The sequence below is a fragment of the Vigna radiata genome, chromosome 9, assembly GCF_000741045.1.
Source record: "Vigna radiata var. radiata cultivar VC1973A chromosome 9, Vradiata_ver6, whole genome shotgun sequence".
NCBI classification, from domain to species: Eukaryota; Viridiplantae; Streptophyta; class Magnoliopsida; order Fabales; family Fabaceae; genus Vigna; species Vigna radiata.
Window position 1 is genome coordinate 4,187,112 of NC_028359.1, and position 17,912 is coordinate 4,205,023.

Consider the following 17,912-nt stretch of genomic DNA (forward strand, 5'->3'; position numbering starts at 1 on the left):
AAATAGTAAAATTATTTTTGAAATTAAATGTTTTATTGTAATAATTTTGAATAATTAATACATCTATAATCATTAATGGATTTATTTATAACGTGATAGAAAAATAATTTTAAAGTAAAGCAAAGTTTAAAAAAAAATGTAAGAAAATAAACTAAGCCTAATGAAAAATTAAAAACTAAAGTAACAATCTAATCATAAATATTTTACGTTAAAGTCCTTGCTCACTTTAAATATCATGTACAAAGAGTAGAGACTATGCAATAATAACATATTATATATAATTCAATAAAATTTACGTTTAATTAATTATAATAAAATGTACTATTTATTATATATAGTTTTAGAATAATATAAATTTAATCCAACAATGCAAAGGACCTGTCGAAACTTCTGTTACATCAAGGAGTAAGGTAAATATATAAAAGAAGAATTAATAAAATAATTTTACGTCTTTAAAAAGAAGGGTATATATGTATTGGATAATAAATAATTAATAAAATATCATAATATTTGCAATGAATTTAAATTTGAATATATGGCTATTAAAGATGGCGAAGAATAAGGGTTTTTGTAGGATAATAGATAAGAATAAAACTCCAACCAATTGGCTAGTTTGGATTTGAATCGTGTGGGAACCAATTAGTAACACTCATTCTCTTTAATGATGTCATCTTAAGGACTAACTCATTTTTTCTGTAAAGCATCGTCCAACACTCACCATCACATACTATTACTTTGTTAATACCTTTTCAAATCAAAGAAACATCAATCCTAACTTTTTCTTCTCATCTATTATTTTAAATAATAAAGTAATGCTATTTGTGTTGGATCTCGGTCAAATATTCATATTTAATTAATCGATTTTCAAATATTTATTTACAAATCAAGATTTGTTTCATTCGAGAAGATTCTAAAGCGATTAAACTATTCGATGATACATGAAGAAAATATCTTGATGTCAAAGTCAGGTTAACTTAGACATAAATAATAAATGTTGTAATTAAGGTGTAACCTATTTCGTCATCTCAAATAATTATTTATAGATTGTGATGAGATTTTGATTAAGATTGACCTAATTACGACTCAAACATGACTAATCATATTTTAACCTTAAGTAAAACAATTTTGGAATTGATATACTTTAGTCTTGTTTAGACTATCTAATTTCGTGATTGGTTGTACAATTTGTAGTTTGGTTATCCAGTCTGTTGATTTATTGTCAACTTGTTTGTTGATCGTTTAGGTTGATGATTGGTCATCTGGTTTAGTAGTTGACCACCCTAGTTGATCATTTTCGTCGGCTTGGTAGTCGATCGTCCTGGTTGATGGCTTGTCGTCCAACTTATTAGTTAATCGTCCAGGTTGATAAATATAGTCAAGTTGGTAGTTGACCGTCAAAATTGTGATTAACCAAACGATCATACGATACATAGGCCCACCAAACCTGAGCATTAAATATTTTATGAAAGGGTTTGAACTCTATCGTTCGATTCATATGCCATATGTCTTTATTGACCATTTGATGTATATGTCCTTCACTTGTTGGTCGTTTGGTGTGTATGTCGACTATTCTAACAGTATGACTAACACAATTACAATAGAAACATGCATTTCTAGCAGGTTTACTTAAATCAGTAAATCTCTTAGCATTGGTTCTGTTAGATTGAACTTTGTATCCTATTCCTTACCTGTATATAGCTCAGCCAGATGATTTTAATACAACATTTAAATTGTCTCTACCTTGAGTGAACTTAGCTAGTGTGCTAGTCAAGTAATCTATCTTTTCAATATGTGCAGGACAATTTTCACAAGATTTTTCTATTGTAACAATTTCAATTTTAACATCCTTAGAAGATAACAAAGCTTCATTTAATTTTTTCTCTAATTTTTCATTTTCAGCAACAAGGTTGTTAATCCTATACTCATAATCTCTTCTCTCGGAGTTTAGTCGATTAACCTTGTATTCTAGTCGCATTGCTTCAGCATATAATTCTCTTAATGTCTCTATCAATTGTTGATATTTCTCTTTTATTGGTAGCTTCTCGAATTCTTCATCACTGTCACTGTCATCACTTGATGTTCCAGCAGCCATGTGGCAGATGTTGGATTCTTCCTCTTGATCAACATCTTCATCACTTGAGCTTTCAGAATCTGTGTTCTCCTAAGCAATGTATGCTCCTTTTCTTTTCAAGTTTCTGCTTTGAGGGAATCTTTTCTTTCCTTTTTGCTTAAGCTTTAATTCAGGACAATCAGGCTTGATGTGTCCTTCCTTTCCACCTTCGTAACACTGGACAACATTTTTACTGAAGATATTCTTTTTGCCTTGACTTGCATGGTTAGTCAATTAACTATCATTTTGTATAAGTCGACTAAATTTTCTTACCATCAAGGTCATCAATTCTTTCTCGTCCATGTCTATTTCTGAGTTGTTCTTGCTTGTAGCCTTCAGAGCAATGGACTTCTTTTCTTCAATCTCCTCTTCATCCTTTAATCTACCAAGTTCCAACTCATGTTCACGTAACTTGCCAAACAAGGTAGCCATGTTCATCGTTGTGAGATCTTTGGATTTAAAGATTGTTGTGACTTTTGGTTGCCAATTTCTGTTCAAAATTTTTAGAATCTTGATATTGATTTCTTCTTTGTCGAATATCTTCCCGAGAGCCATGAGATGATTTACAATATGAGTGAATTGTTTCTGCACATCATAGATGTTTTCTCCAGCTTTCATTCTGAATAATTCATACCCTTGTATCAGGGAGTTCTTTCTTACTCTCTTTACTTCATTTGTGCCTTCATGAGTTACCTCTAAGACATCCCACATTTCCTTTGCACATTTGCATTGAGATATCCTAAAAAATTCGTCAACAGTTAGTATAGAGGTAATAATATTTATAGCTTTAATATCATACTGAGTTTTTTTATTTTCATCAGTAGTCCACTCAGTAAAATGTTTTAAAACAATTTTCTCTTCAACAGTTTTGGTAGGCACAAATGAACCATTTAAAGTGACATCCAAAATTCCTTTATCTTGCGTTCAAGAAAGATTTGCATTCTAATTTTTCAAAAAGGATAATTTTCACTAGCAAACAAAGGTGGTCTGTTTGTTGAAGCACCTTCACCAAAAGTTTGAAAACAGGAAGCCATCCCCATGTTCATAGTCGAATCAAAGAAAAACAGAGTCGACTAGTTTTTCAAATATCTTATGAAAACCAGCAGTGGTGCCAATTGTTAGAAAACATGTAGGCTTCGTTTTTACACCAAGAAGGGGGCTGAATTGGTGTTTTATCAAAATCAAATTCTTTTCGCAATCTTGAAATCAAAGTATGAAACTTTTCAAACTTTCTTGAAATGCAAGTAATGAAAAATCGTATGCAGCGAAAAAACGTAGTTGACTACGTTAAATGTAAAGTCGACTATAAAGTAAAAGTGCAGGGATAGAGAAAATCAAACACTGGTTTTTATACTGGTTCAGCCAACGATGCCTACATCCAGTGTCCTTCCAACCCAGAAAGCAAATGCACTATAATGGTTACGGTTTTTACAACAAGGAATTTATAGACGACCTCTACATCAAAAATATAAATTTCCTCTCTAACCCTTAACCAAAGTATAAGCAACAACAACATCAACAAGACTTGCAGCAAGATATCTCCTCTTCTGCAATCTGCCAACCACTTTGAACAATCCTCAAAGTGAACTATCCCCTGTAATCACAATAGGTCCAAAACAACATTCTTCACAGATGCCAAGCCAAAATCAATGCAATAGTCTTCAAGGATGCCAAGCCTCAATGTGATCAAACTAGAAGCACCTTTTCTGTGCAGTATATGATCAAGCAATGTGTGTGCAATCAGTCTCCCTTTGAATCTCTTTCAAGAAAGATCACCACCGTCTTCTTGGAGAATTCTTGGAGCTCTTAAAACAAAGAATTCAATCTGAAACATAAATGAAAGTGTTAGATCATCAAAAGTCTCTGAACAGATTCGTGTTCTGCCTATTTATAGATTTCTGTTTTTCAGATAGCCTGACATCGAATATGCTACTAATTCATTCGATTGGATTATGACAGTTATAACACTTCAGTCAAACTGGTAGCATATAGTCAACCAAAAATAAAACACATTTAACATAGTTAACCAAGTCATCAATGCTCAACTAACTTTTGAAAATAGGTTAAAACCATTTAGGCGTCCCAATTTTCGTAAGGTATTCCCAATTAGACCCCCTTCTTTTAAAACTTCCCAATTGAGTCCTTATAAGTGCTAATTTCAAACAAATTAGCCCCTGCCGTTAAAAATCGTTAACGGTGTTAAAATTGTGTAGAGGTGGGTAGATGATGTGTTCAATGTTTAACTTTCAGGCTGAGCGTGGCAGGAAAGTGAGTGATACGTGGCGTTTTAGGAGTGATTAACTTTATTCTATCATCTCTTTCTTGCAAATTAGTTTGTGTCTTCCCTCTCCAATCTCCCTCATATTATACTAAAAGAAGATCAATTTGAAAGCCTGGAAAACATGCATAGCAGTAATTAACAAAAAGATAACTTACTGAAGACAAAATCACATAAATAATCATCATAACAAACCAGTTAATTCCATTAACAAACTTGAGTTCACCAAAAAAACCTGACAGTCATTCTTAAGACTAACGATCTTCCAAAGCCAAGCGTGCAAAATATCAAACAAAAATTTCTGAAAACTATAATACGGATAACAAATTGGCTTCCAACAATTTCATGTCTATCACCTAAGCTTCCAACAACACCCTGCTGCTCTCCCTTGTCGGTAACCGCGTCGCCATCACCGACCTCCTCAAGTCCGAAACCTCCACCCTTCCCATCCAGTCCTCCTCCAATGTTACCCGCATCGCTGTCTCCCCTGATGCCACCTTCCTCATCGCCGTCGAAGACCACAATCGCTGCCTCTTCATTAACCTACGTCGCCACGTCCTCCTCCACCGCATCTCCTTCAAGGACCGCGTGGCCGCCGTAGAATTCAGCCCTGACGGGGCTCTCATCGCCGTCGCCACTGGAAAGCTTGTCCAGATCTGGCGCTCACCGGTCTTCCGTCGCGAGTACTTCCCCTTTGAGCTTGTACGCACCTTCACCGAGTTCGACGCGAAAGTAACCGCCCTCGATTGGAGCCCGGACTCCGAGTACCTCATCGTCGGGTCCAAGGATTTAACCGCGAGAATCTTGTGCTTGAAGAAATTGAATAGTGGTGCTAAGAAAAAACCCTTTTTGCTCCTAGGGCACAGGGATTCGATTGTAGGTTCATTCTTCGGTGTCAATTCGGTTGTTTCCTTCCTTACTATTACAACCCTTAAAATTCTAGTTGATAAATATCTGGAAATGTGATGCAGAGTTGCGTGTTAGGTAGGAATCCATTGAAACACAACCAGACGGTAATGAGGACACTGCGTGTTTTGGTTTTTGATTTTGTGAAGGTTAGGGGTGGTGCGGTGCAGCGAAGGAGCTACTGGCGTTCTCACTGTGGCTTCACGGTTGCGGCGGAGCAAGGTGGTGACGGTGAGATTGATGGCTTCGCTCACTGCGGCTAGGGTATTAGGAAATTAGGTTTGTGCGGTTGGAAAAGATGACTCTGAGAATGAGTGATGTGGCAAAAACTCACCATGTCATTTACCCACCTTTCCAATATTTTAACATCGTTAACTATTTTTAATGGTAGGGGCTAATTTGTTTGAAATTAGCACTTATAAGGACTCAATTGGGAAGTTTTAAAAGAAGGGGACCCAATTGGGAATACCTTACGAAAATAGGGACGCCTAAATGGTTTTAACCTTGAAAATATAGCCGTTGGAGCGCAAGAGCATAACAGAATTTCAAACTAGACAAATAATACAGTTGAATGTGTGGCGCACATAGTCGACTTCAACATGCAAAATTTGAAATTCTTTTCTTCTCAAAATTTCACAAAGCACTGATTCTCAAAATCTGTACAAAGATTTTAGCATAGTCGAATCTATTAATAATGGAGTTGACTGCACTATAACTTTGTCACACAGTGATAAGTTCATAAAAGTGCTTGTGGTTTTTAGCTTTAAAACATGTGCAGTAAAACATATGTAATGATGCATTACACATAACACATAAAGCACAAAAACATGTTCAACGGATATATCAATCAATCAACATAGGAACATGTAACACAATACATAAACATGTTCAACAGATATAACAGTCAATCAGCATAAGAATATGTAATTCGTCAACAACATATGCGTGTTATTAAGCAATGTGTTGTCATCATAAAAAACTAGAGTGATATACAAATTGTATTGTCAACAATCTCAACAGCTATGAAGACGATAAACGTCCTTAGACATGCTTTGTTTAAATCAACGAAGTCTATACACATCCTTCACTAGTTATTCGACTTTTTAACCATAACCGCATTCGCAAGTCACATGGTGTACTTAACTTCCGTGATGAAGCCGACCTCTTCCAACCTTCTCACTTTGGCCTCAACAGCCTATCACCTTTCTTTTCCTAGATGCCACTTCTTCTAAGAGACCGATTGAGCTTCCTTAAAAATGGTAAGCTTGTAGGACATAGCCCTAAGGTGAATGCCTAACATGTTAGCAATTGTCCATGCGAACAAGTTTTTGTTGTCTTCCAATACCTTTGCTACCACTCACTCTTGCTCTACATCCAGATCACCTTCCAACATCAGCTCTTTGACCTTACCTTGTGCTTCAATCTAGTATTTTATATTGGTACCTTAGATAGGTAGACCTTAGGTGATGGAATGTAAGGTGTCATTTTGAGTCCCGTAACATATTATTCTCGCACAATCTTCTAATCGAAATGTACGATGCAAATTGTTCCCATATCAGAGGGAATTTCATGGCTAGGTGAGGCGTAGCAACGATGGCACCGAAAGCATTGAGGCAAGGTTGTCCAATCAACACATTGTAAGATATGTTGGCCTCTACTAGAAGATATCTAACATAGATTTCCCGGTTGTCCCGCCCAATTTCGAGTCTCGTCTCGAGATCAAGGTATCCCCAAGTATTCACCCGTTGTCTTGAGAATCCTACAATCTAGTCATTGCAGGTCATAATGAGGTCTCAAATAGGTCCATTTTCAAAAATGTCCTCCAATATACGATATTGATCGAGTTGCCTTGGTTAACCAAAATTTTTCTTAAGCCATAGTCGACGATCTTAACAGTAATCACATTAGGTCATCTTAATTAGGATTTGGGGCCTTAAAGTCCTCATCGATAAAGGTTATGGAGACATAGTTCTTGGCCTCTTTTCCATCAGATGGATGGTCTTCTACGCTCAAATGTGTCTCTTGCACACTGATGCTGAAGATCTGCCTCCAACAAAGTCCTATGAATCTATGTTTATGTGCCCCTTGAGCGAGTGGTCTCTACTTTTATTTTAGCTTCTGCACTAAGATGATTTTCTATGACATTTTATTGTAGACTCTTGTCTTGAAATTCGTTGAGGGTTACACTTAAAAGTGGGCTTCTATCTTTCACTCGGTCTTAACATAATGTTTTAAGCGACTAACTTAGGTAAACTCTTTTATCTTGTTATGTAGGATGGTGCACTCCTCCGCTATATGCCCTATATTCTTGTGATATAGACAATGCTTATTGTCATCAACATTTTAAGGAGTAGGCTTCTTTCAAGGAGGGGGCATCAACTCGACACGTAGAGCTTCTTCGATGATTCTTGCTCAGGTTGCATTGAGAGGAGTATATTGGTGAACACGGGCCCTTTGGTTTGACTCCTTGAAATGGGTATAACCCCCTTTTTCATGCAATTTTTTTCTGCTTTATTATCACTGGACAAGGCTTTCGCTCACATTTTTTTTTGGAAGTCTCGCATCTCTTCCACCTGTATGAATTAAGTGGCCCTCTGCCTCAACTCATCCATATGATCTTTGGACTTCATTCAAAGGCCATCTATAAACGATCCTAACGGTAAGTCGTGATCGTGTGATACATAACCACCTCATGGCTAAGGTTTCTGATCTGTCTTGCTACCTTTCTAAAGTGTTCAATGAATCAGAGCGATTCTTTATTGTCCTGCCTAATGTTCACTAAGACAATGGACGTTAGGTGACGTGGCTAGCCAGTCGCAAACCATCCTCTAAACTTATAATGAATGGTGGCAAAATTGTTTATGAAGTTGGGTGGTAAGGAATTGAACCAAGCCAATGGTTTTCCCTTAGCGAGATGGAAAAAGCTCTACACCAGACTAGGTCATTCGAGTTGTAGAGTGCCATCTAGTTCATGAAACTTCTCAAATGTTTGTCGAGATCGATGGAGTCATCATACTTATAAAAAAACTAGCACGGTGTACTAGTTCGACAATGATGTCTCCATTATTGTCGATGTGAAAGGAAACATCTCGACCGTGTTTGCAGTTGTTAATTGGGTTGGGTTGGCTATTTGCTTTCTCCACAACTATGTTGCTTGTCATGTTCCTCGTGGTCACCATAAGGTTATCAGGCTGATTACTCGGTCCCACAGTAGGCGTCAAAATGTTTCAGGTGTGGGATAAAGTCTTTAGGTCCAACTACTCGGTCTCCATATGTTCACTCATAAGTTCAAGTTTTGTTCAATCTGAGGAATCTACAAGACATCTAAACTACTCATATGATACTTGTAAAAGGTATTTCAATGCCAAAATTAGGTCAACTTAGACAGAAAACAATGAATATTGTAATGAATGCATAATCTATCTCCATACCTTATACTAGTATTTATATATTTTCTAATGAACATTTGATTATAGTTAACCTAATTACGGCCTAAACGTGACTAATCATACTTTAACCTTAAGTAAAAAGGTTTTAGAGTTAATCTACTTGATCCTGTTTAGATGGTCTAGTTTGGTAATTGACTGTTCGATTTGTAGTCAGACTATCTAGTTTGTTAATTTACTGCTAACTTGATAGTTAACTATCCAGATTAATAACTTGTTATTTGATTAATTAATTGATCATCCGGATTGATAATTATCATTAGCTTGGTAATCGGGATTGATTGCTTGCCATCCCATCTATTAGTTGACCGATTGACAATTGTTCCCAGCTTAATAATTGACCATCAGACATGTAATTGAGATCATATGATAGAATATCATTTTCCATAAAATTTAAATAGAAACAAATATATTTAATATGCTTCCAGAGTGAACTTACTTAATTGCCTAACCTGAAGCTGGAGCTATTCGCGACGCACCAAAACGTTGATTTTTTTTCTCCCAAATGTTGACTCGTTTTCACATGAGATGCATCAACGGTGACTGATATGGTGGCGAAGGCTGGTTGGCGCAGGAGATAATTTCTCCAAAATTTGTTCGACTTTGGAAGACACGAGCGTGCCACGACAGCTTCTGCTTCCACTAACCCTAGACAAAACACAAAACCTAGAGTGGAAGGGGAAAAGACGAAACCACCCTTCCTTTGGACCGCATAAAACGCTGACTCTGGGGTAGTAAAGGAATTTTAATCTGTATCCCTTTCGACCAAAAGTATGCATGCCCCGCCAGCATGTGACGCTTGTTCTCCCCCACTTGTCAAGAAGGACAATTTTGTCATTATAAGATTTCGATATTTATTAGTTTTGCGTTGTTGCTACTACTCGCCCAAGTAAATTTTTATATAAAAAAATAAATAGTAAATAAATAATATTAATTAAAATAAAAATAAAAAAGAGCCGCCTCTACTTTATTTATTAGCGGGGCTTTATTACGTAACGAGTTTCTATTTCTCTGTCTGGCTTGGCTTGTGTTGAGTTGCTCTTCTTTCTTTCGTCAATGTTTCGGTATTTCCTTGTCTTTTCTTCGTCTTCTCTTCTTCGATAGTTTTCAAGTCTCCAGGGTTTTCACTGCTTCTTAGATCTGGAAACTCTATTTACGTTCGGTCTAGAGTTTTCCATCCTCTCTGTATGTTTTCAGCTTTTGTTTCTCTGTCTCAATAGTACCGAGCTTCTGTAATTGAATTGCTCAGTTATTCGGTGATTTTTCTATTTTTATCTCTGCCTCTTCTTGTTGGTGTCCGTTGCTGCTGTATTTAATTGCTGTTTATCATTTTTTTTATGGTATGGTTTTTGAGTTGGGGGATTTCGTTGTGTGTGAGATGACACTCTTTCCTGTTTTTGGTTGCAGAATTTGCCAGATTTGGTTGTAGGGGTCACACTCTCTGCTTGTTTGTGTTTTTCTTGTAATTTCTGATGCTTAACTTTCGGGAAAATATGATAATCTTCGATCTATTCGGGTTAATATTTGCTTTGTCTTTGTTTTAAGATGTGACTATGATGCTGGTAGCTAGTTATTCTTCCAGTTTGTTGATTTTTCTCTTCATATCCCCTTGTCAATTTTAAAGATTTTTCTTATTCTTTTTATTATGTTTAATTTAAGATTCAGCACAATGTGTGAGTTTGGTGTTTTTTTAACGTAGATCTACTTCTCTGCATATGCCCCTGTAGCCGATTCTTTCAACCCTTGAAGTCATAACGTGTGCTTATTGACTGCTTATATTTTTTATGAGCGCGATATATTACAAAGATATGAACTGGTTGTATATCTATCTTATTATGAAGTTTTCCTGGTTGAACAGTTGAATCCTAGAATTGATGTAGGATTGTCTAGTGTGTTGGAGTTCTGTGCTAGAACATAATTCGTAGTTTCTTTTTTTCCTTTCAAATCATGTGGTTTGAATTGCTTGTTATGTTCAAATTTTATGCAGGAGCAGCACTAATCATCTTTAGCCTTCTCTTGTATATTTGGAAAGTTGGCCTCTGCTGGACTTGTGAACAAATTCATTTACTGAAAAGATTTTATGCCTATGGAGTTACATAACAAAATGAGCATGGATCCTACCCTTATAGAGTTGGCGAAGGTCAGTGAACTCCTTATGATTTTTCTTGTTTCCTTAATTTTTTTCGTTGTTCCAATATTGTTGTTATTTTTATTTTTGCTCTTCGGTTCTGTTTCATGCAAATGTATATTTAATATAGATTTGAGGTTCTTTCTATATGTAATTAATGAACTTGGTCTTCTATATCCTGATCTTCCCTTTTGTTTTTTCTCTTCTAAGATTTCTGTTTTTTTGGTGTACATACTGCTGTTTTTTTGTTTTTTTTTTTTTCATTTAACCTTGCCAGTAAAAATTTCAATCTTTTTGGCTGAGAATGCTTATTACAACTTCATATCTCTTAATGTGCGTCTGTTCATAGGTTAGTGAAACTCAAGACGCGTCCCATTCATCTATATACTCTCGGACCTTCTAGGTTCATGCATACTCCAAGAGCAATGCATCTGAAATTCCAATATTTTAATCATATCTAACAGCTCGAATTCCGTATGTGTATCACGTGTCAAGGATGAATACCTTTTGAAGGATGAAAGTCTTCTGATTTTCGATTATCTTCTTCGGTTTGTATATTTGGTGTTAGTTAAACAAAACCTCTCACAATCAACTTCAGGTGTGTCGCTTAGACAGCCTTTCCTGCCTTTACCAGGTTGATTTGAAAGACTGCATAAATAATCTTTGAGCTTGTTACGTAATGTATATCTGGTTCACATATTTTGGTCAGCTTGGTAAAATAAGCCTATATTTATCGTAGTCTTCCCGTAATTTTATTGCAGTATTTTGTGGATAACTGTTCTGCTCATGTTAAGGCGAGACCTGAAAACTTGACATTTCCTTTTTTTAATCACCTGAACCCTCCCAATCATGGCGGTGAAGGGTGATTTATATGGGTGCACTGTGGTTAAAAATAAGTTGTTCTTTAAGTATTAATTAATTCATTAATAACTTATTTCTTTGTTTCTGTCAGGGTTGATGAAGCTTAATGATTTATTCGCTGGGAGCACGAAAAGCTCCAGAGAACTCCTTACTTCAGTATTAAGCAGTCTTATAAAAGGTTTCTTTCCAAGAGATGTTATAAGATATCAATGGTTAAAGTGAGTTTATTGAAAGATTAAACTTGTCTGGGATATAGTGAAAATGGACAGGTCAGATACATCTGGTTTTGTAAGTGGTGGAAACTGTATATTGGAATTTGTTGTTCTAGCCTTAAAGTTCTGGTAGGTAACTGAGTATTGTAGTAGTATCTGGTGAACTGTTCTGCTGCTTCAACCTTCTGTAGCTGTAGTATACAACATCTGATAATGGATTTGAACATGAACGCTTTACTGTCTCCTCATGACACTGAACTCAGGAAAGATGACAACTTCGGTGATACTACATTATGCTTGAATGGCATTGGTTTTGGGGAAACAAATAAGGCTACTTATAGATCTAGTGAGAGCAATACTGGGATGAAGTTTTCCAATGCTTCTGATGATGGCTGCAGATTGGTTTTGGGATTGGGCCCAACCCCAATGGCATATGACGATGGCTACAGCAATTTGGGGTTTAATGCAAAAAAAAGGTCAGCCAATCTTTTTCCTCTGCACGTGCCATCTGAATGTGAATCAGTTCTTCAACTTGGCCTTTCTGGTGTAACAAACGAGGCATCAAGTGTACTTGACTGCTCAGGCTCAACTGAGACTGATGTGAACATGTCATGTTTCTCAAGCCAAACGTCTGCAGATAATTATTTTTCTAGGATTCCTGTTGTTGATGAGGGCTCTACCTCAGCAAAGAAATCAGGTGGCTATATGCCGTCACTTCTTTTAGCTCCAAGAATGGATATTGCTAAAAGTTCGGTGCAGGTACAACAATTAACTAATGGAACTAAATCTCAATTGTGCCCAGAACCATCCAGTGTTGTAAATTACTCAATTGATCCTGCATCTGAGCCACAGGCTACAGGGATAACATCAGAGACCCGAACAAGCAATCCTAAGAGATGTAGATTTTTTGGCTGTACAAAGGGAGCTCGAGGTGCTTCTGGACTTTGCATTGGACATGGTGGTGGACAGAGATGTCAAAAACCAGGATGCAACAAAGGTGCTGAGAGCCGAACTGCTTATTGTAAGGCCCATGGTGGAGGGAAGAGGTGCCAACACTTAGGATGTACTAAAAGTGCCGAGGGAAAGACAGATTATTGCATTGCTCATGGTGGTGGTAGGCGATGTGGTTATCCAGGTGGGTGCACAAAAGCTGCGCGAGGTAAGTCTGGACTTTGCATTAGACATGGAGGGGGTAAGAGGTGTAGGATAGATGGTTGCACTCGGAGTGCTGAAGGGCAGGCTGGGTTGTGCATATCTCATGGGGGTGGGCGTCGTTGTCAATTGCAAGGATGTACAAAGGGTGCACAAGGAAGCACTATGTATTGCAAGGCACATGGTGGTGGGAAGCGATGCTCATTTGCAGGGTGTACCAAAGGTGCGGAGGGAAGCACCCCACTGTGCAAGGCACATGGTGGGGGAAAGCGCTGCCTTTTCAATGGAGGTGGCATTTGCCCCAAAAGTGTACATGGAGGCACAAACTTTTGTGTTGCTCATGGTGGTGGGAAGAGGTGTGCTGTTGCAGGTTGCACCAAGAGTGCACGTGGCCGTACCGACTGTTGCGTTAGGCATGGTGGGGGTAAGCGATGCAGGTTTGAAGGTTGTGGGAAAAGTGCTCAAGGGAGCACAGATTTTTGCAAGGCCCATGGCGGAGGAAAGCGATGTAGCTGGGGAGATGGAAAGTGTGAGAAATTTGCAAGGGGAAAGAGTGGCCTCTGTGCTGCTCACAGCAGCTTGGTGCAAGAGCGGGAAATGAACAAGGGCATGATTGCTCCTGGACTTTTCCGTGGTCTTGTAGCTGCTGCTTCCACTGCCTGTAGCAGTTTTGAGAACAATTCTTCCTCAGGCGTCAGTGTTGTGTCTGACTCCAATGATTCTATGGAAACTCCAACACAAAGACACCTCATACCGAAGGAGGTGTTAGTTCCGCTTTCAATGAAATCACCATCTTATTCCAACTTCTTGACTGCTAAGAAGCCAGACCAAGACAGAAACTGCCACAGCTCCGCCGCAGGCTGCAGCACTGCTCAGAAAGGCCTAGACTTTAATCTGCCGGAGGGCAGGGTCCACGGCGGTGATCTCATGTTGTATTTTGGAGGGAATCTCAAAAATGCCCTTGACAGCATCTGAAACGGGAGGGAGCTGTTGTATCTGCAAGTTGTAGATTCAGTTTAGTGATTAGGGATCATTTCCATGATGGAATTGTGCATAAAGCTTTGTTGCTGCTTGTTCAATAACTTGTGTATAGTTGGGTGTTATTAGCCATTATTAGCCGTTAGTCTCTTATTGTTTGTAGTGCTTCGTCAGTGCGACGGCTTTCATTATTCAATGTAAGGTGGCGACGTTAAAACCAAGTCCACTAAACAAACAGCATCATGCTCTGACGTGGGTTTGCTCCAATCGAATCATTGTATTCTTAAACTTCTAGTTTTAGTTTGTTTCAAAATAAAGGAGTGAAACTGAAGGCAACTATCGCTAATAAACATCTGCTTTGCTATCGTGTTTCGCACAGTATAAATAAGAGGTTTATCTGAGAATATATCACATACTCCAATAGCACCGTTGTCGTCAGCTTTTTCCTCTGCTCTTATGCAACCGACGCCGGAACCGCGCTGAATCGCCATTTGTGCGTGTAATATCTCTCCGTTTCTTTTCCTCCATCAGTTTCAACATTTTTAATTATCTTTCTGTAATGATTTTGCTGGAAAATTTTCTTTTCTACCGGTTCCTCGAATGATTGAAGCATTTTACTCTTCAGATAGTTTTGATGTTTACTAAACATGGAATCAATTGTTTTAATGTTGTAAGAGGGGAAACTAACGTTCGAATTAAGAACGCAGAATCGCGTTTGAGAATCTGTTCGTGTCCTGACTCGAACGAGAAATTTTCGACGTAACAGCTTCCCTGTTTTTCGTCATCGAAATACAGGAGTAGGCAATGGAAAGCGCATGGAGCAACGGCAAGATGAAGGTCCTGAAGCCGAGGACTTCGAACGAGAACATTCCACCGATGCAGATAGACTCGGATGAGAGGAGAGGACGCTATATCCAACCGTCAGCAATGAGTCCACGGTTTCAACCGTACGCCGAAAACATCGACGCCGGTTCGCCGCTCTCGCGCTACCTGTTCGCCGGATCGCCGTTGTCCGGGAAGGTCGCTTCCGCCAGCGAGGCATTCAGCCCTCCCTCGTTCAGCGCGTGGTCCACGAAAGGTCTTCCGTACTGTGGCAATAGTTCGGGGCGGAGCAGCAGCTTCGGCTCTCGCGGTAGGTTGTCGCCGTCACCGCTTTCGTCGATCGAGAACATGGAGGTCGCGTCATTCATGTCGCCGCCAATGTACCGAACGACGGCGACTGGGGACGACGACGTTCTCGTGATGGATGATATTCTAGTGAGACCAATGTCCGGGGGAAAGAGTGGAAGGTCTTCATCCTCCTCCGGCCGCGGTTCGTCCTCTTCGTCCTCGGCGTCCAAGAGCGTGTTCAAGACAGATTCTTGCAGAGCGTGGGAAGAGTCCGCTAGCTGCCGCTACAACTCCAAATGCCAGGTTAGGCCGTATCATTACTTTACAGTTATGAATTGCAAGATTAGTATATTTTCTTCATCACTTATTTTGATAATAAGATATGTCTGTAAAACGTTTATTTTTCACTTCCACAAATTTGAATGAAGTTTCTTTTTTCCGTCCGTAAATTTAAAATTAGTCATTGTAATTTAAACAAGTCTAATTTAGGCTTTATACAAATATTGTTAGAGATTATTTAACCGATAATTCTATTATAGAATACTTTATTTTGATTTTACATTTTTATTTTCAAAATTCTATCACAAATTTATTCTATATTTGTTGACTATGTTAAATTTTTTCGTAGTTTATTATTGTATCCTTTTATTATTGTATTAAATAAAGAAGTAAATATTTTAGAAATATAACGTATATTTAATACTTTCTTTAAATGATATATATAAGAAGATTATTAAAAGGTTAGAATTATTAGTGGTAATTATTGAACACGAGTGCGAAAGCTTTGACTCTTCTGACTGGTCTCAGTGGAATAAAGGAGGAATAATTTGAATTTCCAACCTTTTATAAATCTTTTTTCATGGGTTGTTTGAGGGTGACGAAGAGTCTGCTCTACGTGGACGTACTCAGGGTAAGGTAAACTGTGGTTAGTAGCAGTTTTTTTCTTTTTTTCTTGTTCTCTTCTTCCTCTAGAAAATATTATCTATCGGTCTAGTGAATTTATCTGTTATATAGATGATTCTTTATTGTTCTCGGGTATTTAAATTCTCTAATTTTATGTTTGATTAAGATAAAAGCTTTGCCCACTGGAAGAGTAATTATGATTTCAGGTGGTCTTACATTCAAAGAAACTCCAAACCAATTTTGTGTTTTAAAGAATGTAGTTTTGTCCATGCAAAGTTCTTGCAAAGTTGGGCAACTATTTTTAATGAAATTGTAAACATTCATCTGTAGAGGAGTTTTTTTTCAAGAAAAAGAGAGTATTATTATGCTTTCTTTTCTTAGTTTACTTTACCATAACCTCTGGTTTCTTTCCCGTTTGGTTCCCTTTCTAGGATGAGGAATGTCTTGCTATGGCGAACGCAGTTGAATTCCATTACGGGGTAGTGTGAAAATCTTTGTTGCACTTCTGGTTACGCATTTGTTAAGTCATATTGGCAGATGTTATAATAGGGATTGTAAATGTGCTAGAAGGTTTAATTAAGAATCTTGGACTCCTATTATGTTATGTCGTTCCCCGCCAATTTCTTTCTTTCCTTCTCTGTTTTCCACGTGTAGAATTATAATATAAATTGCAGGGACAACATGAAAAGAGAATGATTAATTAGGTGATTATCAATTGTAAACAGGTCATGTTACCCATTCTAAATTAGGGTGAGAATGAGCTTTTGACTAAAATATAACTACCCACACTTCAACATAGGACCACGATTTGGACCTGGATAATGCTACTTGACATGGAATTAAGTTTCCGTCAGAGGAATCTGCTAAATTCTATTGGTCTGGGGTTCTGAAAGGTTTAACGAAAAAGGGTAGCAAATATATCTATGTTATTGCATTTTATTGAAAATGGTACAATGTAATCTATTATTTTGGTAAAAATGATTTTGTATTCGATTTTGCATTTTATCTTCTGGTATTTGATAGCTTAACGGTGTCAACATGTTGTAGTTACACTTAAAAGAAGAGGCTCAATCTGGTCGTTCCTCCCCGAAAAGCAAATCCAGGGTAAGCAATACACCAATATGCTTAGATATAAAAAGGCAAGTATTCAGGAATTGACTATTTGTTGTCGAGTTATGTAGGCAGAGACAGGCACACCATCATCATCTGTGAGAGCAGGATCAAGCACGCATGGCCCAAGCAGCGACATTGTTGAACAGCAGGATGCAGCGGCGGAGTCTGATCAGCAAGGTGCAACTTCCCAACCAACTTCACCCGAATCTGCCCATGACTGGTCACCCCTGGATGATGGTATTGAGGTTGTACTCCCAGGTTCAGATGAAGCTCCATCAAGAGAAGAAATTCATGCTTATATTTCCAGTCTTAAACATGGCCGGACTGCTAAAAGGAGACTACCGGTATTTGAAGCTTTTACCAAAGGGATTTGATCCCCACCATTCATAAAACAACGCCTCTTCACTGATGGAACTTACTATTCTAACTCAAAACCATGCTGTTTTTTCTTCTTTTTTCATTAGAATAATTTCCCCCACTTTTTAAATAAATAAAATCATGGTTGTGGGGGCGTATTGGAAACTATAACCCTGGTGACCAGAATACCTGTGTAGTTGTGCATACATTTCGGAATAACGACATGATATTAAGAAAAAAAACATTATCGCTACCTTTTTGTTTTTGTTTTTGATTGAATGCCTTTCTTCTACCATATTTATATGGAGTTATGCACAGGGAATTTGATTATTCTTCAATGAGGTATATGATAGGAGCA

At 37.9% G+C, this 17,912-nt stretch overlaps 2 protein-coding genes across 8 annotated transcripts; both read left to right on the plus strand.

The window, feature by feature from the left end:
- The first annotated feature begins 9,717 nt into the window (after positions 1–9,717).
- LOC106774012 lies at positions 9,718–14,421 on the plus strand. Of its 4 annotated transcripts, none has more exons than XM_014660802.2 (3): positions 9,718–9,804; positions 10,728–10,880; positions 11,821–14,421. In XM_014660802.2, exon 3 carries the CDS (start codon positions 12,155–12,157, stop codon positions 14,066–14,068), a length of 1,914 nt encoding a protein of 637 aa, XP_014516288.1. In that variant the 5' UTR covers positions 9,718–9,804; positions 10,728–10,880; positions 11,821–12,154; the 3' UTR covers positions 14,069–14,421. The 4 variants fall into 4 exon arrangements, with proteins under 4 accessions (XP_014516288.1, XP_022642234.1, XP_014516289.1 ...); XM_022786513.1 differs by lacking the exon at positions 9,718–9,804 and adding an exon at positions 9,813–10,202; XM_014660803.2 differs by lacking the exon at positions 9,718–9,804 and adding an exon at positions 9,813–9,996.
- A 19-nt stretch (positions 14,422–14,440) lies between these two features.
- Positions 14,441–17,606, plus strand: LOC106774014 (cell wall protein IFF6-like). 4 transcript variants are annotated; one of them, XM_014660806.2, is made up of 5 exons: positions 14,441–14,568; positions 14,867–15,484; positions 16,516–16,563; positions 17,132–17,188; positions 17,266–17,606. In XM_014660806.2, the coding sequence occupies exons 2-5, from the start codon at positions 14,876–14,878 to the stop codon at positions 17,569–17,571; spliced, it is 1,020 nt and encodes a 339-aa protein (XP_014516292.1). In that variant the 5' UTR covers positions 14,441–14,568; positions 14,867–14,875; the 3' UTR covers positions 17,572–17,606. The 4 variants fall into 4 exon arrangements, with proteins under 4 accessions (XP_014516292.1, XP_014516293.1, XP_022642236.1 ...); XM_014660807.2 differs by having other exon boundaries at positions 14,451–14,564; XM_022786515.1 differs by having other exon boundaries at positions 14,493–14,568; positions 14,779–15,484.
- The last annotated feature ends 306 nt before the right edge of the window (positions 17,607–17,912 follow it).